The sequence below is a fragment of the Mustela nigripes genome, chromosome 4, assembly GCF_022355385.1.
Source record: "Mustela nigripes isolate SB6536 chromosome 4, MUSNIG.SB6536, whole genome shotgun sequence".
Taxonomy (NCBI): Eukaryota; Metazoa; Chordata; class Mammalia; order Carnivora; family Mustelidae; genus Mustela; species Mustela nigripes.
Window position 1 is genome coordinate 31,923,485 of NC_081560.1, and position 25,165 is coordinate 31,948,649.

Consider the following 25,165-nt stretch of genomic DNA (forward strand, 5'->3'; position numbering starts at 1 on the left):
ACAGAGAGAAATTACAAGTACACTGAGAGGCAGGCAGAGAGAGAGAGAGAAGGAAGCAGGCTCCCTGCTGAGCAGAGAGCCCGATGCGGGACTCGATCCCAGGACCCTGAGATCATGACCTGAGCCGAAGGCAGCGGCTTAACCCACTGAGCCACCCAGGCGCCCCCTATAATACAGGTTTTAAGGTTCACACTAATGTTATTGATTCTAATTGTCGCGTTTTAAATATTCAAAATGCATCTTTTTCAAAATGCATCTGTTTTTTTTCTGTGTGTCTGTTGCAGACCTCGTGAGTGTATTGTTGAGGACCATAGATACTGTGCCTATGTCCTGAATCCTCCAGAAGGGATTTCTTCATCAGGCCTAGGCTTTTACATTTATTGTCACCCAGCAATGAGTAGTGCCACTTACTTGAAAAGTCTTAGAGTACTAGGAATGCAGGCATGGCTTGCTTTGTCAAAAAGAAGAAGCCTGAAAAAGAAAAAAAAAAAAAGAAAAAGAAGTACCCTGGGGGCACCTGGGTAGCTCAATGGGTTGAGGCCTCTGCCTTCAGCTCAGGTCATGATCCCAGGGTCCTGGGATCGAGCCCTGCATCGGGCTCTCTGCTCAGCAGGGAGCCTGCTTCCTCCTCTCTCTCTGCCTGCTTCTCTGCCTACTTCTGAACTCCGTCTGTCAAATAAATAAATAAAAATCTTAAAAAAAAAAAAAAGAACCCTTGGCATTGATTAGTTTAAATATATATGAGATGTAAACACATATCAATATGAAACTTTTTAAAAATATATATATAAACCAAAAGTTTTCAAGAAAAGTCAGGGAGGAAAAAAGCATATACCTGAAGTGAGAAAATGAAGATGTTGTAAATTGCTTCTTAATTTGATTATGGTTTGACCTACTTTTCTCCACTTATTTGCATCTCATTTTACAAGCACTCTGCACAAATGCCACAGAGTCTTGAATTCACCTGTTTCTTTCCTCCTTGAGTGTCTTGCTTAGCCATCTTTTTTCCTTGCAAATAGCCCCCCTTCAGGAGACAGGATAGCCTCTGCTGTCTGTTCTCCCCAAGGCAGCCCTTTGCTCAGCCTCCCTGCTGCCTTTTATAGTGGAGGCACATGGTGCCCTGCTGTCTGAGCTATTTATAATTATTTCCTCAAGTGAAAAATCTCAAAATGACTCAGCAGTCTGACTTTTTTCAAGGTTTAAGCTATTTTGAACCACAAATAATATGTATGTCACATATATATATAAGTTCACAGTTAAGCCATTCATCCCAATTAGTTAAATACATTGCAAGTACTCCACGTTTACAAGTTGGTTACAGAAAAGTGTCAAAACACTTGATCAATGCTGCTGTCTTAAATTTCCATAGACGTAATTAAATTTGTGTTAAAATATATCTTCTAGCCTTGCTACAAAACCGTATCCATATAATAAGACCCACAGTAGTTGATACATATATAAGTGAAAACAGTTGATATGATAAGATACAGAATTGCTTTAGCATTATTTCCTTGGTTTAATATCTGGGTCAGGTCCTTCCGAAATCAAACCGGTTTTAGTCTGATTAATTGTAATCTTGTGTTTAGGTGTGTAGAATTATTAATTGCATACAATGCCAACATTAATCATGCTGCTGATGAAGGACAGACACCTCTATACCTGGCCTGTAAAAATGGAAATAAAGAGTGTATCAAACACTTATTAGAAGCCGGAACAGACCGCAGTGTAAAAACCAGAGTAAGTACCAGTTTTGGGGGGTTGGGGGTTTGTCCTATAATTTACCCTGTCTGCCAACTCTGTAGCTAGAACAAAATATATTAAAATAGAGGTTGCTTTGTTTTTCTTTGCTTTTAAGCTATCAGATACGGACAGTGTCTGACCTCTGACTTCTGTTGGAGTGTCTGCTATGAAAAGCCTTGTCCATTAGCCTAACTAGTCCTTTATCCTCTGAATCTCAAATTATTCATCTGTAAAAGAGAAAAATGAGTACCTGCATCCTGGCGGTTTTCCGAATCAGGGGAGATAATAGAAGTGTAAGTTTTTAATCATTCGACAAGTATTACCTGAGCACCAGCTGTCCTCGGGACAGGAGAGGCAGCAGCAAATCAAGCAGTTCTGTCCTCATGGATCTTACATCCTCATGGGACGGGAGGGGTGACCATAGGCAAGTAAGTAAACAGATAGTGGCTGGATGTTTTAAAGATCGGAGTGCCTGGGTGGGGGAGTTCCTTCAGTTGGTGGGGAAAGTCTTCATTGAAAATGTGACATTTGGGCCAAGACCTAATAGAAGCCAGGGTGTGGGCCATGAAGAGATGTGGGGAGCAGTGTGCCAGGCCAGAGGTGGAGAGCTCTGGTACCCTCAGGGCACCTCAGGCAGGCCAGTGTGGCCAGAGGCAGCCATAGAAGGTCTCGTGGGCCATGGCGAGCACTTGGAATAAGGCCTTTGGATGGATGGTTTTGAAGAGAGCAAGGACATGAACTGACTCATTTTTATAAGAGCCACTTTGGCTGCAGACTTGAGAATAAAATGTAGGTGAGACAGAGCAGCTGCAAGGGAGACCCATAGGAATCTGTTGTTTTAATCCAGGGAAGAAGTAATAGTGGTTTGGATCAAGGTTGAGGGGTAGAAATGGTGGTAAATTGTCCGATTCTGGATATATTTTCAAAATGTCTATTTTATAGAAGAGCTGCAGGAGGATCCCCTGTTGCGGTGGTGGCAATAACTGTGATCTAAAATTACTGCATAATGGCTGAGAGATTAGGCTCTGAAATCAAACCTGTGAGGCTCAAACCATCCCTTCACAAAGCTGTGTGAGCTTAGGCAAATTATGTTACTTTGCTGTGCCTTGGTTGACCCCTCTACAAAATGAGTCTAATAATGGTAGCTGTGGTTAGGGTTATTAAAGTGAAATGAGGTAATCTATATAACATAGTTGGTATGGTGCCTGGGAACTGTAAGCAGTGAACAGATGGTCAGATGTTTGTGACAAGGTAGTGCCCCATTGCCGGAGGAGAGTTACCTGTGCTCGCTCTTCTCCCTATGACTGATGTTTGTTGTTGTAAGATTGTGTAGCACCTCATAGAGTTCAGCGTCATTGTCTAATTTGCCCCAGAACTGGAAGCACTATATACAGAAATCCACTGTGGACCCCAAATCGCTGTTGACTGCGTCCCACACAGCGCTGATGTCCCCTGTACAAGGTGCACAGAAAAAGTCAGTGATTTTGAAAGTGAAGACAATTAGAGTCCGATGCATGGAAGAGTCCTTGGATAACACTTCTGGTTCAGCCACGCACAAATGCATTTGAATTAAAACTTCTCAGTTAGCCTTCCCAAATTTGTCTCCATCAACCTGTTGTGAAACACTTGAAGACCAGGAGATCAACCCTGTGCACACTGACATGCATTTCTCAGAGGGTTCCCTCTCTGGGCTGGGGGAGTTAAGGAACGTCCATCACCTTTATTATTCTGGGAAGCTGCAAAAACAAAAAATAAGGTAATTCCTGAGCTCAGTGAAGTGTGGATCATGATGGAAGCTCATGCTTCCATCATAGGAAACATCCTTAAAATTTCACAGGCTAAAAAGGCACATTTTCTATTTTATAGGTCACCCTTAGATACTGGATTGCTGTTGTATTTATGGTTTTGTTTTGTTTTTGTTTTTGTTTTAATGACAAGTATACTCCTTAGTCCCCATTGACTATTTAACCTCTGGTAATCATCAATTTGTTAATTAAGACTCTGTTTCTTGATTTCTGTCTCTTTAACTTTTTTCCTTCTGTGTTTTTTTTTTTTTTTCATAAATTACACATATGAGTGAAATTGTAAGGTTCTTGTCTTTCTCTGACTGACTGACTTCACTAAGCATTATATTCTCAAGTTGCATCCATTTTGTTGCAAATGGCAACATTATTCTTTTTTATGGCTGAATAATATTCCATTATATAATAGATTATATATCTCACATCTTCTTTATTCATCAATCAGTGGATGCTTGGGCTTCTTCCATATCTTGATAATTATAAACAATGCTGCTATAGACATAGAGGTGCATGCATCACTATGAATTAGTGCTCTTGTATTCTTTGGGAAAATACCCAGTAGTGTGATTGCTGGGTCATTGGTTAGTTCTATTTTTAACTTTTTGAGAAAACTTCATGCTGTTTTCCATAGCACCTACATCAGATGGTGGATTTTCTTAAATAATTTACTAAAAGAGAACCAACAATTAATGTTATAACCAGGGATATAAGCCAAGTATAGAACCAGACAAAAACCCACTTCATCAAGAGACAGCTTTAGCAAATGATCAGAGACCTCCTCTAAATGTACACTGTTACCGCTTACTGTCTTTCCTTGTCTTCTACCCTGTTATTTGTTTTTAAAAATGTGCTTTCGTTCACTTAAAGATACTTAATATAGCAATATGAAATACCCTGTGAAAAAAAATTGGCCAAAAAGGAAAATAAAGTAAAAAATACAAATCAACAAAATAATTCTGTTCTTTATGAAAGTCTTAAAACTGTAATGAAGACTGGTACCTGAATGGAAGGAAGACCCTTGAGAGATGGAAAGGTTTTCCCTGGAAAAGTGCTTGTCAAACTTCTGAATGTCTGAATGCCCCAGAGGTCTGGTGAGGTCCCAGATTGCTGGGCCTCCCCTCCAGAGTTTTTCATTCAATTGGTCTGGGTGGGGGCTGAACAACCCTCATTTCTAGCAAGTTCCCAGGTGCTGCTGCTGCTGCTGGTCTGGTGACCACCCTTGAACCACTGCCCTAGAAGAGAGGTCTGAATTTACTCTGTCAGCAAGCTAAGTGGATAATGAAGACCTCACAGTAACGTTCTAGAGAATGGGCCCAATAATTTTAGTTGGAACATTTTCTGAGCTTGCATTTCTGTTTCCAACCACAATCAGAGAGCTCTCAACAGAGGTCCGTAGACATTTCACAAAGTGAAATTGGCCTTGCTTTTCCTATATGTCCACCTTTTCCATATTACCTAGATTTTTTCCTTCAAGAATCACTGGCATAAAATTTTAAGATCACCAGTTAGGACTCTGCCTCATATGTAAAACTGGCTTGTAGCCGCATTCATTTAGTACATTACTAATAGTACTGTACTTGGATATAAATATTGAAAAATCTTCATGCTAAAGCTCATTCTTTTTTGTACTATTAAGCTCCAAATGGCTAACCGTTAAGTGGAAATTCTTACAGAAGAGCGAACATGAGTCATAGCAATGGGAATTACGGTAATTGACAGAGGTCTGAGAACTTGACTTAGCTCATCAATGATATTCAGGATTGGAATGCCTGCTTTCCCCTGCTCACTGGTTCATGCCCAAGAACATTGAGAGGTGAACTTTAAATAAGACTGTTCTCAACACTAATGTTGTAATCAACCCTTTTCTTCCTGGCCATTTTATCTTTAGGATGGCTGGACACCAGTTCACGCAGCTGTGGATGCTGGTAATGTGGACAGCCTCAAGCTTCTTATGTACCATAGAGCACCAGCTCGGAGAAACTCTTTGCATGAAGAGGAACCCGAGTCAGGTGTCTTTGACTTGGATCAAGGAGAAGAGAGTCCTGAAGGCACATCCAAGCCTGTTATTCCTACAGACCTCATTAACCACGCTGACAGAGAAGGCTGGACGGCTGCCCATATTGCTGCTTCAAAAGGTTTTAAGGTGTGTCTGTTAGCAGCTGGCGTCATTACCTGGTTGTAATTTGATGAGTGACACAGTTGTCTGATACTGACTCAGTGTATTTCAGTGGAATGATTGGAGATTGAGTGATACCATTGCAGGAGACAGTCAACTACCCATATGAACTGACCTTTTTCCTGACCAGTAGTACTTACAGTCACCTGTATAGGAGACTTCTTTTTTTATTTATGAGGAAAGAGAGTAAGAGAACGTGCACAAGCAGGGGAAGAGGCAAAAGGAGAGGGAGAAGCAGACTTCCCACCTGTCCTGTGGGGCTTAATCCCAGGTCCCTGAAATCATGACCCCAGCTGACATCCTGTGTTTAAGTGATTGAGCCACCCAGTCACCCTGAGACTTCTATAAAAATCATACTTGGAGTTTGTTAGCAAATGTGGGAGTAATTTCATACATTTTTTTTTCTTAATCTTATGTAAAATTAGGAGAAGGAGTTTGGTGTTGATTTAGAAAACTGGAATGTTTGATTCATGGACCAAGGCCATGGTACCGGTTAGAGGGAGGGCCAGGATGGAAATACTTGCTCTCAACTCTGAACTACCTCACTTACACTCTTGCTGGGCTGTTTTACTGGTAGATAAGTGGTCTCAAGATTTCACTCATCAGTTAGAGTAGAAAATGATTCTGATTATTAAGGAAATAGTAGGCCATTCCCTCGTGCTTTTTTCTGTTTTGATCAGTTTAGCCATAGTGTACTTCAGCAATAAAAAACTTTCAGGAAGCTCCCGAGTGCAAGCACTGTGTAAGCTGATATCTGCCCGGATTGTTCACACGAGCAACTAACTGCTAGTTCAGTGGCAAGAGAACAGGGTACAAGACAAGTGTAGACAAGAGAACACAACAAATTAAAATAAGGGCAATGGACATGCGGTTGGAACAGTATGAAAATGCAAATTTTATTTTATTTTTTGAAAAAAGAGAATGTATCTTTTTCAGGGAGCAGAGTCACGGGGATCTTAGGCTCAGAAATGGCCCTTTCAGGAGGCAATGGAAGTGATTTTGGCCTTGCAGAGTAGGTTACATTCGCCACTTCTCGTTGGGATTGGCAAGTAGGTGAGATTGGGCCCCAGGAGGAGCAGAGCCCGGAAGGAGGGAGGTGGGCAGCAGCACCGGCTAAGCTGATGAGAGATAGTGAGAAGTAAGACAGAACTGGGGGTTTCATAGTACTGCGTGGGCGTCAGTGACGTTTTAAGGAATTGGGACTTTATTTACTGGTCAGAGTAAAGCCACTGAAATGTTTTGTACAAAGGAGCAAAACAATCAGTTCTATAGGTTGAATGATTAATTTAGCAATAACATATAGAAGATTGAGAGTTATGAAAAAATGGGTGGCAGGAAGATAGAGTAGGTGAAAGATGGAGAGAGTGGCGGAAATAATGAGACGAGGAGTGTCCCTCGGGTTGCAGACAGATTGGATGCAGAAGACGGAGCTGACAAGAAGGGGTGCTGTGACGTTCCCAGGAAGAGAAGGGAAGAGGCGTCATTGTGATCAAGAAGACGGAACGTGGGTTTAGACATGCTGGATTTAAGTGCTGAGGTGTTCATCCAGATGGAGATATCTGGGAATAGCTAGAAATTGCATTTGGAGCTCTTGGTTGGGTAACTTCCTATTATTATGACCTAGAACAGAAGCTGTTCATTTTGGACATTTTTTTTTTTTTTAATGAGCAAAAGGCATGATTTAGTTACATGTGGAGGTTTTGCTTTTTAGTAGTTTGCTCCCATTTTGCCCTTTAACAAAAAAGTACAAAAATTTTGTGAGCTTGATATACGTGTCTTGCTTTGAATGGGATGCAATATGTATGACCTAAAAGTTTTTAGGAGACAGAGGTGAGAGCTGTGAAAAGCTTACACTGGAAAACGTACGGTTAATCTAAGACTGTGAATCTCATTTGGTGGTAGAAGGGTACATTGAAAGAGTTCTTTTCAACCTGTCTCTGAGTATAAGGCAAGATGTTACTGATAGGAGTGGGTTGTGTACACTCAACCTGGAGGCCAAAAAATTAAAAAAATAAAAATAAATTAAAAAAATAAACAAAAGAAGCATCACTGATCTAGACTGTTCAGCTGCTGAGCGTCTCATGCTCTGCAGAAGAGAAAGCGCTGCCAAGGTGGGTTACCCTGCAGTGTAGGGCACTTGTGTTGCTGCTTAGCAATTATGATTATGAACTTAATTATGAACTCCTTCTTGGTCCTGGTGCCTTTTTTTTTTCTTAAACTTTTTTTTTTTTTTTTAATTTATTTATTTGTCAGAGAGAGAGAGTGCAAGTGAGAACACAGGCAAACAGAATGGCAGGTAGAGGCAGAGGCAGAGGGAGAAGCAGGCTCCCTGCTGAGCAAGGAGCCCGATCGCAGGACTTGATCCCAGGATGCTGGGATCATGACCTGAGCTGAAGGCAGCTGCTTAACCAACTGAGCCACCCAGGGGTCCCTTTCTTAAAGATGTTATTTATTTATTTGACAGACAGAGATCACAAGTAGGCCGAGAGGCAGGCAGAGAGAGAGGAGGAAGCGGGCGTCCTGCTAAGCAGAGAGCCTGATGCGGAACTTGATTCCAGGACCCTGGGATCGTGACCTGAGCCGAAGGCAGAGGCTTAACCCACTGAGCCACCCAGGTGCCCCCCTGGTGCCTTTTTGTAATCAAGGGGATGGTATCTTCATGGATCCTCAGGCCCTGGGCCCACATAGATGCTCTGTCATTGTTGAGTAAAGGGAAATACAACCACTTTCTCTCATAGAAAATGACTCTCCCTGTATCTTGTTCAAGAGGCATAAGATAAATTTTGGACAAGAGAAGAGAGATTTTTAAAAGTGATCATGACTGACAGCTTTGGCACTGCTGATTAAAATCATAGATTAAAATAATAGATTTTTTTTTTTTTAAGGCCCAGAATGAATACTTTATCTTCCAGGCTAGCCTCTTCATTTAATGATTAGGACATTTAAACCCTGGAGGGAATAATAGAGAGAAGTTGGGAATGAAGCCCAGATTGCCTGATTTCATTATCTTCACCCTGTACCATGCTGCCTTCCTTCCTAGTCAAGGGTACTGGAAAGTTCTGCGTCATTTGCCTAATACAGGGTTCATATCCTGGCTGACATAGTTCTCCAGAGAGCTAATCCATTTACAACTAAGTTCCTCAGACTAATTTTCTAGGGGAAAAAAAATTTTTATAATCCTGAGTTAATCGTTTTCTGGGTGAAAAATTCTACCCTGACCACAAGCTGAGCTTAAAAAAAAAAAAAAAAAATGAGTGTTTCTTCTCTGCCCAGCAGCATCTCTTTGTCCGACCTACATAAGACTGCGATACATCATTACTTGTTTCCATGTGTTTTTCAATAAAAAATTGTGATCTCAGAGCTCGAAGGTATATAGCTTATTGAGACCAACCTTCTCATGAAGATGAAAAATGAAAAATCAAGTCTCAGAGAAAAGTGTAGCAAATTCCCCAAGATCAGTGCATGGAAGATCAGATTCCCAAATCTGCTTCTCCCACTTGAGTCTTGGTCTTTCTCCCAGGACACAACCCAGTACGCAAGTCACCAGTTAGTGTTTGGGAAAAGGAGTGCCTCTCTCTAAAGCCGGCCTGTGACTTATCATCGAGGGCAAACCTTTGTTTTCATCACAGTGTGAATAGGAAGAAGAGTTTCTTAGTGAAACCCCGTTGAATCATGAGACCCCTGACATGCCAGGTGAGTGCAGTAGAAGCATTAGGGAGATTTTCTGAATTTGATATCTCTGTTGTTGCAGCTCTCGTACAAAGAGAGTCTTTATTTCGGAGGGCTGTGGGTGTTTTTGGCTGCAGGACTAGACTATAATTCCAGTTTATGTGCTATGACCAAAGCTGGTGGCTTCCTCTCACTCAGGCTCTTACGCAGTCTCTCTGGGTTAACGTGTTGATTATTTCATGCAGACTCCCTCCTCTGCTTTCAGACCCTGCCTTATCCTCACTTTGCCTCCTATTTCAGGGACCAGGCTTTCTCTTTGTTTTTCTGGCTTTTCTTTTTTGTTTAATCATAGCAACTCCCACGCCCCATTTGCAACTGGCTGTCCTGTTTTTTAAGAGTTTATCCAATCTTTCAGCTTGAACTGTGGCTTCTGCAGTAATGCATCCCAAACCTCAATCTCCACACCTGCCTTTTTTACCCGTCTTCCAGACGTTTCTTTCCAGCATCCTGGCAGTCATCTCTGGGCAGGCTTACTGCCCCCTGATCGGGAGGTGGCCCTCTTGTAACCATCTTGAGGCCGTTCTTGCATTGTGTTAGGACTGTGGTCTCCCTGATACATAATTATCTTGTAGCCAGGGAGTGGCAGTCTCGTCCTCTGGCACAGTGGCCTCCACCCCGACTAGGTGGTCTGATGAGGGTATATGTCTCAAGTATAGGCCCACAGGGGGACCCAAGATTTAGATTTCCTCTCCCTGGATCGTAACTGCAGAGAATAAGATGATGGGAGTGGCTCAACTTCTTGTCATGCGGAATTGGCTGAGAGAGGAGAAGGATAAGATACCTGTGAGGTTGGACCAACTCTTTGCAAAGAGGTTGATCATGATACGGAGAAATCTGTTCTTGGGAATCTGTTTTGTGTTTTAGATTCTCCATGATTATTTCTTTTTTTTCCCCCCTTAACTTTTATGAAGTTGTTTTTGAAAAGGCCAGACTAACTCAGCATTAATAAACAAAGGGAAAGCTATTATTCCAGAATATTCAATGCAGAGCATTGCATCCTCGCTTAATTTGAGCAGCAGGGATTAACAGACAGAATCCTCAAGGATTCTGATCTCATCTTAGCCAACCAGAGTCCTGCGGCACTCCTCACCCAAGACATGGACTCTCCTTGTTTTCCGCTAACACCTTTCATGGATCTGGGTTTTGATCTTTTTCCTCCTTGCACTCTGTACTTTTTCCCTTGCCTGATCTTACTGATCCCCAGTGTACAACCTATAGAGATTCCAAAATGTTATCTGTAGCTTTACTTAGCCATTTCCTGACTCTATCCAAGAACGTACTATTCAGGAGGGCCACAGTTCATAGGGCATCTCCTTGAAAACTAGAGCAGCAAAATTCCTTTACCCATAGAGCCATTCTTTATGCCTGTCACCCCAGTGTAATTAACAGTTTCCCCCTTTGTACTCTTAAAAGTGGACCAGTTGGGGAATTACATGGTAACCCCATTGACGATCATATTCACTTTGGCTTCCATCAGAGAGCTCTACCTGGCTGCGTCCTCAGGCCCCTGTGTTTGTGCCCGTTGGCCAGTCTGCTGCATCTCTTGTTCCTTCTGAATCCAATACCATCACCGGGCATTTGTGTTTACTTGCTCCATCTTCCTGACTTAACGCATTCAAATGATTGGTATAACTCTAGATTTTATTCCTTCGCATACAGAGTTTGGCTATGTTGCCTCCTCCATATCCCGTGGGCACTGCCCCTGGGGAGCCCTCCTCGTCTGCTGTCTGGATTCCTGCAGGTTCTGCCAGGCTCTTCATCTGCGGTCTCTCCGCCCCCTCAGCCCGCCATGAGAGGGGCCTTGCAGACCGGGGAACTTGGTCATATAATTTCCCTGCTTAGCATCTTTCCAGGGGTCTGTCATGTCTAGGATAAGTGCCAGGCCTATATGGTGACAGACAAGTCCCTTCCTGCTCTGGGCTCAGTTTACCTCCATAGGCCCACTTCCTGTCTCCTCCCCTAACGCTTTCTGTGCTCTAAGCAGGCACTGCTGGCTGCTGCGCCAACACCCTGTGCTCGCTCCCCCCTCCCTGTCTTTGTGTCTGCTGTTCCCATTACCTCAAATGGCCTCTTCTCCTCTCCTGACCCTTCCTTGCCTGGAAAACAGCTTAAGTCTTGGCTTCCAGAAGTGAGGTGTTCCCAGGGCACCTCTCCACACTTCACTTAGAGTGCTTCTACTTTAATTGTTTGCATGCCTGTCTCTCTCTCCATCTCCTCCAAAAAAGATCACTTTTCCACTTTTGTATGTGCCGTGTCCAGCAGAGTCTCTGGCCTGCGAGTGCTGTTTGCTGAACTGATGAGCGAGTGGACTGTTACTGCTCTTCTTCCTAACTGAGCTTCTTCGTTTCATCTTCCTTCAGGACACCTTCCAAACGTACCAGTTGCTTTTCAGAATCAAACTTATCATGGCACTTTGCTTCCTGAATATATCCTCATGCCTGCAGAAAACTTATCTCCATGCCGACCTTAGAACTTCACAGTCAACTCCAGCTGTCTTTGTCTTTGGCCATTCCCCCCTAAATCTACCCTGTTGCTTATGCCATTATTTCTCATCTTAACAGCCTCCATCTCCCTGCGCTGCAAGTCCATGGGCACACCCACACCCCTGGGGTGTTCACCCTGTGCATTTGTGGACTGCTTTCATTCTCTCTCCCTCTGCCCAGTTTTAGACTCTCAGCTCGCTGACCTGCTCTTGATCTTATATCTAGCTCCTTGGACTTGGGGTTTCTACTTAGTCTCCCTGGCCCTTCTACCTTGTTTTTCAGCTCTCCTTAAAGGACCATGGCAGAGGTGTGTCTCTGACCTTCAACATCTCTTCCCTGCTTCCTCTGTAGTAATGGATTCTGCAGAGTTCTGGGCCCATGACCACCCAATATAAAGATCACATTCTCTAGACTCCTTGGCAGCTAATAAAGTCACCTACCTAAGTTCTGGTGAGTGGAATGTGAGTGGAAATGAAAGCTTAAGCTTAAAACCTCTGCTTTTCAAGTCTCTGTTGCAGCAAATGTATCTGGAGCCCGGTGAATAGGACTTTGGTTTAAACCCACTCGTCCAGATCTCTTGCTTTGTGTCACTTGGGTTGGACACCCTGGCTGGACACCCATGTTGAACATACATTTCCAGAAGCAGGGACTGGCATCGTGGCGTTTACCCTCTTCACATATCCTACCCATAAAGGAGAGAACTTAGGTTCCTTTCTCCACCTTTCCTTCCTCTTCCACCTAGTGCAACTTTGGCCATCACTTGAGTGCATTTTGCCCGTGTCTCTACTACACTTCACATTCCTCCCTGAGAAGCAGGACTATGGTCTTGCTCATCGTCACACCCTCAGTTCTAGCAGGACCTGGCAGAGTGCTTAATATCTCTTAAAGTTGTGGGGGTTCATGAGCGCTGAACACTTGTAAAGTGTTAGAACTGTGCCTGGCACTTAGTGGGCACTCAGATAGCTGTCGCCATGCTTGTTGGTGTCAGTTGGGTGGAGGTTTTCACCTTCTTCCTCTTCCCCTTGGAGCCTGGCATGGTGTGGAATTCACACTTGTAGCATGGATACACGTCACCCTGCTAGCCTCCTGGGACCGACATTGCTTGCTTCCTTATAGAGAAAGTCTTTGCTTATATTATTGCCCACTGACCTACCTGAGAATAATAAAAATTGTATACTTTGAAGGTCAGAGGTGAAAGAATCTTGCAGATTTGGGTTGGATCTTTTATCATTTCTGTTTCTAATTTGAAGTAACATCACCTAGAATTATATTGAGATCATTGACATTGGTCGATGTGCTATAATTCCTCACCAACTAATTGAATATTTGGGCTATTTTCTAATTGGTGATTATGTTGATTATGATAATAACAGCTAATAAATATTGAGAGTTTAGTACATGCTGAGAATGAACTTTTAATGCATCTTTTTTTTTTTTTTTCTTCAAGATTTTATTTATTTATTTGACAGAGAGATCACAAGTAGGCGGGGAAACAGGCTTCCTGCTGAGCAGAGTACCTGATGCAGGGCTGATCCCAGGACCCCAAGATCATGACTTGAGCCGAAGGCAGAGGCTTTAACCCACTTAGCCACCCAGGTGCCCCTTTTAATGCATCTTTTAAGTCACATAACAACTCTGAAAGTACAGATACTTAAACAAAGATAAGGAAACTGAAACAAAAATGTTAAATGATTTAGCAAATGTCATAGATAAAATCATTTACATTGGCAGAATTAGGATCCAGGTCTGTTTTGGCTTTTCTGCTTTTGCTGCAAGTATTAACTTGCATAATAAAAGTATTATTTTTATCTCTTCTTTGGGAATTCACTGAGTTTAGTGTTCAATTGCATTCTGGTTAGTTCCCCATTAGTGTTCATTTCTAAATCAGCGTTTCTGAAGTTCTTATCTACTATCTAATGCATTTATTGGTATTATACCAATTAGTCAAAACAGTTGGATAAGAACTGTTATTTATATATTTGACTTTGTTTTCAGTTTATTTCTTGGCTTAGAGAGTTTCTGAATTTGAACCCCAGACCTATCTACAAAAGCAAACAGACTTTGATTATAGTTGTTAGAGGAGATCCCTCCAATCTGAGCAAGGGCAGTGAGAAACCAGTGTTCCAGCCAGTTCCCTTTTCAGGCAAACCTCTGGTTCAGCTCCTCCATTTTGGGGCTCTGAAGACCTCGTCTCTCATCCCCGCAGCATCTGAAAAGATTCCCTACATCCGCTTGGCCCTCACACCAGCACTGGCTTCCTGTTCAGATTTCATTTAATTGGGTGGTTTTTGCTTACTTACTTTCTTTTTGACCCTTAGGGGTTTCCTGTACTTCTTTATGAACGCACATATTAAAGTCTGTTTTGGAGGGCAATATGAAGCAACTGGAACTCATGTACTCCTGGTGGGAGTGGAAATTGGTATAGCCACTTCTAGAAAGCTCTTTGCAGTATATACTGACCTAGAACAACATATGCTTAGCTGCAACCCAGCAGGTCAGCTCTGAACACAACATCCAACAGAAATGTGTACATGTGTCCATCAAAGGATGTGTACTGGCACATTCATAGTAAATCCCGATGTCCATTAACAAGAGAATAGATAAGTAAGTGATGATGTATTTACAAAACCACACATGGAAGACCACACAGTACTTTTTTAAAAAAAAAAAAAAGAAGAAGAAATTATGATTAGCTTCAACATGGGGATGAATTTTATGGACATTATGTTGAATGAAAAGAGGCCAAATATGAAAGTGAAATTTCAGTATGATTCACTTATATAAAGTTGATAAACGGGTAAACCAGCAACTGTTACTAGGAATCATCACAGTAGTTATCTGTGGGGGAAAGAGAAGAGCTGGGTGATTGAGAAGCCGTGTGTGTGTGTGTATGTGTGTGTGTGTGTTTAAGGGAGAGATGGAAAGGATGTTGCTTGTTTAATTGTTAGTTCCTTTTTATGGTTTCTGGTCTATTCAGTTCTGTGCTTATTCTGGTGGGAAATCAGTAAACAAGTCATCAAGTATTCAAAGTTGGTATAGCAGAGGTCCTTGGCCAATATCGTGATGCTCTATCCTATCATGCAATTACTTACTTGAAAACGTTTGCACATATATTGTCTTACTTCTACTTGGTTATGAAAAGTCTTGGAGAATTTAGAGGTTCCATATCATAGGTTCCTGACACTTTTTGGTGGGGATTTACTGAAGCAACATAGAAGACAGAGCTGAGAAAGAGAGGACACATCTCTTCAGTATCTATTGGGAAATTTTTTCTAAAAACTCAGCATGGTGTTTATATTTTTCAAATAAAAACAGGACAGCGTAAGATCACAAATATAAATGTGCTTGTGGCGGGGACTCAGAATTGTTAAAATTGGAACCCTGCACTTACGTGACCAGGAAAACAGTTCGTCCAGAAAATAGCCCAGAGCACCAGTTGTAGCAAAAGTCTGTTTGCTTTATATTGTCAAATTACCATAAAAGGATACTGCCTGCTGAAGTCAATTTCCTTCTAATTTCACTCCGCAACATGAGTGATTAGTAAGCTTTTTTTCCTCTTGAGAAAGGCTGTTCTGTGGAGCAATGTTGGGGTCCTGTCATCACATTTGAATGAAGCCCTCCTTGCTTTCCATTTTGAGCCGGTGTTTAGATGAATGTATTTGGGTTGCTGGAATTGAAATACAATTTCTAGCTAAGAATTTCTGAATTCTTCGTTCCAGGCAAATGACTTTTCCCTTGAATTTTTCATTTGAGTTTATTCATGTGGATGTGAGGTAATAGAGCCTTTGCCTTTACAGGACTGCCTAGAAATCTTGTGTAAGCACAGAGGGCTTGAGCCAGAAAGGAGAGATAAGTGCAATCGGACCGCGCACGATGTCGCCACTGATGACTGCAAGCACCTGCTGGAGAATCTGAGTGAGTGCCATTCGCAGCTTTGTTCACCCTTCCTCCCCCTGCTGGGGCTGCTGGCACCACGGGAGGATGCTCACACAGCTACGGTTTGCTCTTTCGCTTCTTGGCTTTCTTTGAGCCCTAACAACTACAAAAACATTTTATTGATTACCAATGTGATAATTCTATTTTATTGATTATCAATGTGGTAATTATATTTTCCATGCAGAATGACTTTTTAGAGAATTAGTTGCTATTCAAGAAATGCTAGGTCTTCTTTGTATTTTAATGACCTCAGATAGTGTTGAAATAATTATTGCTCTTTTCTTCTGGACTTAGACTTTGTCTCTCTAAGACATGAGACAAATAGGGTATGAAGAATCATGGCTGGGTACTTTGCCGTTAGCTGATCATATAAATGTAAGAGAGTTACCTCTCGATGCTTGCTTGCTGACCTGCCTATGAAGTTAATTGATGCACTTTTGGGCCTCTTCCAGCTCTAAGAATATGTTCCTCAGCCCGTGTTCTAAAAGGTTCACTTGTGGGTTTATGGAATATGGAGTTTCAGATCATAGAAAATATTACAACTTCTCCTATCAAGATTATCATTCAATCTACCCAGTCAGTCAGCTGTATCAATATGTCAGCTTACATTCTAACACTGAGACAGAAAACGAACAATAAACATAATTTATTGCATGGTATCTGAGACGGTAACTTGTGCTGTGGAAAAGACTCAGGAGGATTGGGAGTGTGAGGATGGGTTTCAGTTTTTAAAGTGATGGTCAAAGTCACCTTACTGGTAAGACATTGAAGCAACCATTGAAGGAGGTGAGCAGAGCAGCTACGTAGACCTCTCAGGTAAGAGCTTTCCGGGCAGGACATCATCAAGTGGACAGAAGCCCTCAAGCAGACACAGACCTGTTGTGTCTGAGGAGCCGTAAAGAAGGCAGAGTGCTGGGTTGGAATGAGCGAGGGCAGAGAAGTTATAAGATGGGATGGGGGGTGGCCTGATGTGGTTGGAATCTGTAGGCCATGGTAAGATAACCCTTTCAATGTCTGAGCTTCCGAGTGACGGGATCCACTGTACATTTTCATAGTTTCTGTGGCTGCTTTGTTGAGAATACTTGTAGGAAGTCCCAGGACTGAAGTCAGGGAGACTTGTTGGGCCCTTGATGTGTTGCAGCAAGAGACCACAGTGACAGCTCAGTCTAGGATTGTCACGGATGAGGTGGTGAGAAGTGGTTGGGTTCTGGATGCAGCTGAAGGTAGAGCCCCAGAACTTCCAGAGGGACTGAATCTGAAGTATGACAGAGGGGTGGGGGTCTTCATGTATCACCCCCAGTGATTCAGCCTCAACGACTGGCAGGGTGGAGTGGCCATCACCTGTCAACAGGAGGGCTGTGGCTAGAGCAGATTTTGCTAACGAAGTTCAGGAGTTCCGGTTTAGAAGTATGAATCTGAGATATCTGTTTGGGATCTGTGTGGAGATGCCAAGTCAGCAGGGATTCCGGAGATGAGTATGAGTTGGATACGTAAATCTGAGAGTCTGCAGTTTATAGATGGTATTTAAAGTCATGGGACTGGATGAGATCACTAAGGAAGTGAACACACACAGAAAAAGTACTAGAAAGGAGCCTTGGAACACTATGGTTAAGAAATCTGGAAAATGTGGAGGGACCAGCAGAGTGGAGGGACCATTACAGAGTGACCGTTGAGGCAGGAGAGAATCCTGTGGGAGTGGATCAGAGAACAGAGAGGGGTCAGTTGTGTCAGAAGCTGTTGACAAGGTGAGAACTGAGAATTAGTGATAGTTGGAAAAATAATCTAGTAGTTGGTTAAGAGAAAAAAACAATTTAAGGAGAGAATCATAAAAATAAACTTTTTAACATTATATTTTGATTTTAATCCTGCAGATACTTCTTTCATTAATTTTCAGGTGAAGGTCTTTAGTATGGTTTTTCTGACTAAAGTTCCACATATTCTTACCGGAAAACCACCTCTATCATGTCTCATCTATGATCTCTAGTGTTTGAGGACTTAAACATACTTATAAAACAAACTAAAAGCACTATCTGTCTAAAGATTTTTTTTTCTAATTTTATGTAGTTGTCTCCTCTATACCCCATTAGATGACTTTTTAAAATACCTCCTCTGTTCCGTGATCTCTAAAGTGTCCAACTTCATTTTTATAGGACCAGGAAGTCATTTCATCAGTTTATGGAATATTTAATTTACCAATTATAGTAATGAGTTCAATAGACATAAAAAGATTAGAGAATAAACACAAGTGACCCTTGGTGAGCGCATAATTCAGTTCATGAGAATGGAATTGCGTTGGAGACTGCCCACCTTGGTGGGGCCTCAGTCAGCTGGTGTCACAGAGAGATTGGAACGATGACTTAAGAAGCTTCTCCTGCACTGTTTACTATATATTAAATCCTCACTAGCATTTACCATGTAACTGACAGGGTGTCAAATTCATTTCAAACATGAGTTCCTTTTGTCTTTATAACAATTTAACAGCAAAGTCCTAACATTTTGTAGAAGGAACTGGGATCTAGGGAGATGAAGGTAATTTACCAAGTGCACGTGGCTGGGAGGAGGCTGGCCCTGCGGCTCAGACCGAGGTCTGCAGGAGTGTGAAGCCACTGTCCGCGACCTCTGCAACAACAGTGACCTGCCTGATTCATGATGATATCAATGAAGGTGGGGAGAAAGGGCAATGTAGGGAATTCAGGGTCAAGAGAACACTCCTGTTTTCCCAGTTTTGTTTGTTTGTTTGTTTGTTTTGTTTTTTTAGAGTCTTGCCAATGAACTACAAAAGGCCAAAGATACAAGGAACAATAAACAAATAACATGGGTCCAAAGAAACTGTGGAGTTTGGGAGACCCCAGTTTACTGCAGTAGAAGAACACTCAGCTAATTGTATCTCAAGAAATATTATAGTTAACCTTTGCTTTGTTTTTGAAATGTTTGTATCTGCCTCTTTTATATTAGAGTTTTGCTGGGTTTTCCTATCAAGGTTTTCCCCCCCTAATTCTTCTGTTCTTCCAACAGATGCTCTTAAAATACCTGTAAGGATTTCAGGGGGTGAGAGTCCACCAGGCAACTATGGTTCAGATGACTTTGAATGCGAAAACACAATATGTGCTTTAAATATCCGCAAACAGACATCATGGGAAGATTTTTCAAAAGCAGTGAGTCAAGCTCTGACAAATCATTTCCAAGCAATCTCATCTGATGGATGGCGGAGTCTGGAAGACGGGACATTTAATAACACCACCGACTCCTGCATTGGCCTCAGTACGAGCAGTGTGCGATCCGTCATGCTAGGTACCAGCCATCCTGTGATGAAGAGAAAGTTACATTTCTGGGCTTATGTATGTTTATGGGCTCCATAACCTGATACTTAGTTCATTGACTAAATACATTCACAGCTCACTTGTGACAGCTGCTGGTGCCGAGAAACTTGGGTATTCACAATGCAGCCATTATATAATGTTGCCTTGTGAGTATAAAAAATGCTTTTATGCTTCCAATAATACTTCGAGTAAAGAACAAGAAAGGCCTTGATGAGGCTTTGTGATTGCACTTGCTATTCTGATAAATGCAAGAAGCTAACCACATTGCAGCTGCGGACCGATGGACGAGCTCTGAACGCAGCTCCAGATTTGTACTTGGGCTGTGCTGGGGATGCTCGTAGTGTAGTAACAGCCAACCTCTGGGACAGGAGCCCTGTGACATCTAGAGTTGGAAGAAGCACTCTCTATTGAAGATATAATCAGAGCTCCCACATGGGATGAGTCATGGTGATAACTGGTTATTTCTGTTTGATAGGCACTATGAAGCAGACTCCAAAAAACTTAAAAAGATAAGATTTGTTGGGGCTTCTGGGTGGCTCAGTCGCTTAAGCGACTAACTCTTGGTTTCAGCTCAGGTCATGATCTCAGGGTTGTGAGATCAAGCCCCACATTGGGCTCTGCGCTCAGCACGGAGTCTGTTTGGGATTCTTTCTCCCTCCCCGTGCTTCCCTCTGCTCATCCCCCTGCTCCCTTACTCTCTCTCCCCCACTCTCTAAAATAAATAAAATATTTAGAAAAATAAAAAGGGGGTAAGATTTGTTTTCTGCTGAGCATAGTAAGTGCTCTCTAAAAGTCCCTGGTTATTGTGTTTCATGTTGAGCCAGCAGAACTAGCATCTTTGGGGAACCTGCCATTATTTCAGAACTGTGTTGGGAGCTGTATACACAGCACCTCAACAAGTCCTTAAAACAGGCTCATTTTACAAATAAGTAAATTAGTTACAAGATGACCCATCTGAGATCACAGAGCAAAGAAGTAAAACAGGCAGGATTCAAATCTCTGGTAGGAAGAGCTGCATATTTTCAGCAGTAAGTTGCAAAAGAATAGTCAAGGTTGAGAAAAAGTGTGATTTTCGCCATGCTTTTAATATATTCGCTTATTAGATCAGAAAGTGTTTTATTCTGTTAACTTATGTATGCTAAGTCACTTTAAAAATACATATATTTCAGGGGCACCCGGGTGGCTCAGTGGGTTAAGCCTCTGTCTTCAGCTCAGGTCATGATCCCAGACTCCTGGGATCGAGCCATGCATCGGGCTCTCTGCTCAGCAAGGAGCCTGCTTCCCTCTCTCTCTCTGCCTGCCTCTCTGCCTACTTGTGATCTCTGTCAAATAAATAAGTAAAATCTTTATTAAAAAAATGTGTTTCAGTAGTTTTTGAGGCAGATTATTCATGGCAACTTAATTTTATGAATCTATGGCAAAATCATTAAAATAATTGTTACAGAAGAATTACTGCGTAGTTAAGTAATTACATCAGGACAATATGTCATAAATGATTCTCAGTAACCCATTTTGCCCACACAATGAACTGTTATTCAAGGTGTGGTTATGCCCAGAGGTCTAATAAATGAAGTGAGCACAGACTTGTTTGGAAGAGAATGGCCTTTCATCATCAGCCCTCTTGCAGCTAATCTGGAAACAAGCGTAAGCAAATGGATATTTACCGCCATCAGAGAGATTTAGCTCTGTGAGCAGTGGAAAATAAGGCCTCATGGTTCCATTGTTCATGCTTGTCACTGACAAGTGGGGAGCCCTGGTGGTTTCAGATCTAAAGATGATAGAGTTCTTCTGTGGGTAAAGGGCTTAGCATAGCGTCTGGCTGTAGCTGCTTGAAAGTTAGCAACTATGGTAAGAGTTAATAATGTGTATGTATATAAGTGACTTGACTCTATTGATAACCCAAGTAGGTTAAAGGGACCCCAGTGAGTTATAGGTAGGGCATGCATACATGGTAGGGATATTTAAGAATTTAAGATCTGCGGAAGGGAAGGAATGGAACATGTACCTCCTACGCATCCCTTCCTAGAGCCCGACCCCTATGAGGTGGGACCCTTTCTGAGCAAGAGTGAGCAGAGGACCCAGACCATGGGGTGGCTTGCTATATTCTCAGCTCCTGAAGTTACTTTTTTTTCTGGAATCTAAAAGTTGGTTGGGAAGGGAGTAGATCAGAAAGGACCTGTTACCTCATCCAGACTGCTTGGACCTTGTGACGCAGGTACAGCAAGGGTCGTGAAAAGTCATCATCAGCTTTGTTCCTGAAAACTTAACTGTAGAAGTATTTAGTTGTATTTTTGCTCCCCAGTTTTCTCCCTTACTCCGGAAGACAGGCCTGGAGAAGCCTGTAGGTGGAGGGCCCTTCTTTTGACCTTCGATAGACGTGTTTGGGAGTTCACCCCTGTGACCCTTGACCTATTCTGTGCATGGCTTTGACAGTTGAAGCTCTGGATTCGTTAGGGTTCTCACACAGATTGCACGTTGCCCCTTATAAGAAAAATTACTTTTAAGCTTCTTTGACATTTTGTTTCATTTTTTCAAACTAGGAAATGTGCCATGGTCAACAGGTCAGAGCTTCTCTCAGTCCCCATGGGACTTTATGAAGAAAAATAAAGCAGAGCAAGTCACTGTGTTTTTATCAGGTAAGGATGGTCCAGACTGGGGGAATGTGGACACCAGGGTTTGGCTTCATGATTGTCTCGCAGTGCTGGTTCTTACATCAGCATGTTTCTGCCCTGCATTCTCTAGCAATGCATGTATGACTCCCTCTGCTAAGTCATTAGATGTTTTTTGAAACATTTGATTAAGGAGAAGAAAGAAAGCCATGTTTCTCACACCTGTGGTGATATTCATCCTGATCATTGATTGCTGCAATTCCTTTTTTTTTTTTTTTTTCCCAAGATTTTATTTGTTTAAGAGAGAGAGTTGGGAAAGGAGAGAGTGGGAGGAACAGAGGGAGAGGGGGGCAAGCATACTCCCTGCTGAGTGGGGGATCCTGCCATGGCACTGGATCTCAGGAACCTGACCCTGAGATCATGACCTTGGCCGAAATCAAGAGTTGGATGCTTAACCAACTGAACCACCCAGGTGCCCCGCTGAGATTCTGCTCCCTCTCTCACTAAGAGCAAACCAGAGGTTAAACCTAAGGTGCTAAGAGAGTGACAGAGAATGTGGTAAAAAGAAATGCCTTCCATTACTGTCAGGTCCACTGTATGATTCATACGATGATTATAATCGTACGAGGTCATGTTCAGTGAGCACCTGTTATGTGCTAGGCCCTGTGGTTTACAGCACACTGCAAGTGTAAGTTCATTTCATCCTTATAACAACCTAAGGAGATACATATTTCTGTTTACCCTCATTTTATTAACGAAGAAATTAGGCTCAGAAAGATTAATTTCCTTGTCTAACGTCGGATAACCCGTGTTACAAGAATCCTCAATTTCTCAGCCCTTAACTCTAAAAGGGATTTCATCATATATTGCCCACAGTGGAGAATGGAGTCTTTAAAAGTTCAGTTAGTAAAGTTCCCACTAATAAAGTTGGATTCCATTGTATGAACTACGTACTGAAGTGAGGAAAAAAAAAAAGTGAGACTATACCGGGAGATTCCTTCAGGCTCAAGCACTGTATCGAGAGGGCAGCAGAACTTGGGAGGGAAATGAAGGAGATAGTTTGGGCAAGAACGTAAAGGATAACCCGCAGAGCTGTGTTCATGCTGTCCCGGTCTAGAACTTTCAGAGGGTTGGGATTGCCTCTGATAACACTTGCTTGTAAATAAGAAGATATTGAAACCAGTGATCAGAGTAGTTACCAGCCATAGTATTTGAGCTAGGACCTCCGGCCCTGGCTGCGGTTGACAGGAGATGAGGGGGCTTCTCAGGGGAAGGGAGGGCAGCTGGGGAGCTCTGGAGAGGCCAGGAGCAGGGGTCATTCACCAGCCAGTTCAACGTGTGACAGTGTTTTCACAGTGGTAAAGAGACAGAGGGACCTGTTGGCCAGGTGTCAGCTCTGCCTACATAATTCAACAAACAAGCAAACATTATTGTATTTTGATCATTTATATTTAGTAAGGAAGAACCGGGGTGCCTGGGTGGCTCCATTGATTCAGCGTCTGGCTCTTGGTTTGGGCTCTGGTCATGATCTTGGGGTTGTGGGATCGAGCCCCATGTTGGGCTCACACTGGGTGTGGAGGCTGTTTGAGATTTTCTGTCTCTCTCTCCCTCTCCCCCTCCTTTCTCTCTCTCTCTCTCTACTTCTCCAAAAAAAAAAAAAAAAAAAAAGAACCAATTTTCCTTCTATGTATTGTTTTCTTCTAGGTCCTCAAGAAGGCTGCCTCAGCAGTGTGACTTACACATCAATGATCCCTCTTCAGATGCTACAGAACTACCTCAGGCTGGTAGGTGGATGCCGCCAAGTGGAATCTTAGACTCCCATCTCTGATGCTGGCATATACTGGTTGGCTCATTTTCATGTTTGAAGGAGTGTGAGCCCCCACTCACCCTGTGCCCTAACTCTGTGACCTTCCCCAGCAGCCCTTTCCCTATAAGACTGCTGGTCACTTAATTCTGGTTTTCTGTCCCAGTCATCCATGTGCTCACTGCCGACTACCTATTACCTGTGATGTGTTACAGTTGCAGCAGGAGGAGACTGTCTTTCCCCAACATGAACTTGACATCAAGTCACTGGTTATCAATATGAAAGAGAATGGTTATAGATGCTTTACTGTAAACTTTTATAATTTAAAACTAAGTTAAATATGCTGGCATTAGTTAATGTTGATTTGGCCACTTCAACAGAAACCAAACGGTTATAGTTTAAGCAGTATAGAAGTTTATTTTTTCAAACAGAAAAATCTCAGCAGGTGAAAGAGCCTGCTGGGGAACGTGGGGCAGGGTGACCCCAGCACGGTGTCAGCACCTTCTCCCTCACCCAGCCACTCTGACCTGGGGTGTTACATATGTGGGTTTGGCCAAAGAGAGTCACCAGGTTCTAGCCTGAGGGAAGAGAGCCTGGAAGGCAAGACTCTTCCTTTCTGAGGAGTCCCACACACCATTTCTACCCATAGCCCACGAACCAGAATTGAGACAGAGGTTCACACCTTGTTGGGTTATGGGGTCTTTTGCTGGGCAGCATGCACCCAGCTAAAACTAGTTCTGTTATTAAAGGGAAGAAGAATATGTTTATCAGGAGAGTAGCAAATTCTAGACCGTGAATAACCATAATGCTTTGTGTTTGTCTAGTCCTTACTACGTGTGAGACCATATTCCAGATGCTTGTACTTGTCTTACTTATTCCTCAAAACATCCCTATGAGGTAGATAGCGTCATCCATTTTATGGATGAGGAAATCAAAGCAGAGGTCACATACTGTGCTCAGGGCCACAAGGCTAGTGAGTGATTCAGCTAGGACTGCCCAGTCCCTGTGACACGTGGTGTCTCTGTGTGATCTCTATCTAATCTAAAACTAATATTGAAAGTATAAAACTTTAACAAACATTCATTTTGCTTGTTGCCTTAGTTTGGAAAGCTTTTTTAAATAAATGGATTTGCCTAGGCCCTTTACAAAAATTGTTTCCATTAACTCTCAGTTGGTATCTGGGACTGACCTTTGTAGAAGTAGCCACAATGGTACAATTCAGAAGAGGTGGGATCTTGTGAATCTGAGACTTTCATTTTTTCTTTGTCATGTGTTCCTCTCTCCCTGTGGCTCCAAAGGAAGCCTGAGGCTTACTCTGGAGGGGAAGGAGGGCTGTCTTCTTCCTGTGCCTTAGTGAAAGTTGAAGTTGTGTGACCTGTTGGTTTTCAGGAATGTGAGCCTAGGCTCCCAGTAGAATGAGCTCCTAGAACCACTTTCTTCTCTCCCTTCTCCCTTCTCAGCTTCTCTGTACGAGGCAAGGTTCTGGCTTAGGGATTTTCATATTCTCAGATGACAAAATAGATGATGAAACAAATTACAGCTGCACATTAGGCTTGACTGGAGTAG

General features: G+C 42.6%; 1 protein-coding gene across 3 annotated transcripts in view; it reads left to right on the top strand.

Moving 5' to 3' along the window:
• The window catches only part of CTTNBP2 (cortactin binding protein 2), a 148,914-nt gene that overhangs the window by 84,769 nt on the left and 38,980 nt on the right, over nucleotides 1-25,165 (top strand). For all 3 annotated transcript variants that reach the window (XM_059396520.1, XM_059396519.1, XM_059396521.1), the window contains 6 exons: nucleotides 1,587-1,737; nucleotides 5,431-5,685; nucleotides 15,728-15,845; nucleotides 18,882-19,157; nucleotides 21,727-21,822; nucleotides 23,500-23,579. In XM_059396520.1, coding sequence (XP_059252503.1) covers nucleotides 1,587-1,737; nucleotides 5,431-5,685; nucleotides 15,728-15,845; nucleotides 18,882-19,157; nucleotides 21,727-21,822; nucleotides 23,500-23,579 — 976 coding nt within the window. The remainder of the gene's footprint in view (nucleotides 1-1,586; nucleotides 1,738-5,430; nucleotides 5,686-15,727; nucleotides 15,846-18,881; nucleotides 19,158-21,726; nucleotides 21,823-23,499; nucleotides 23,580-25,165) is intronic.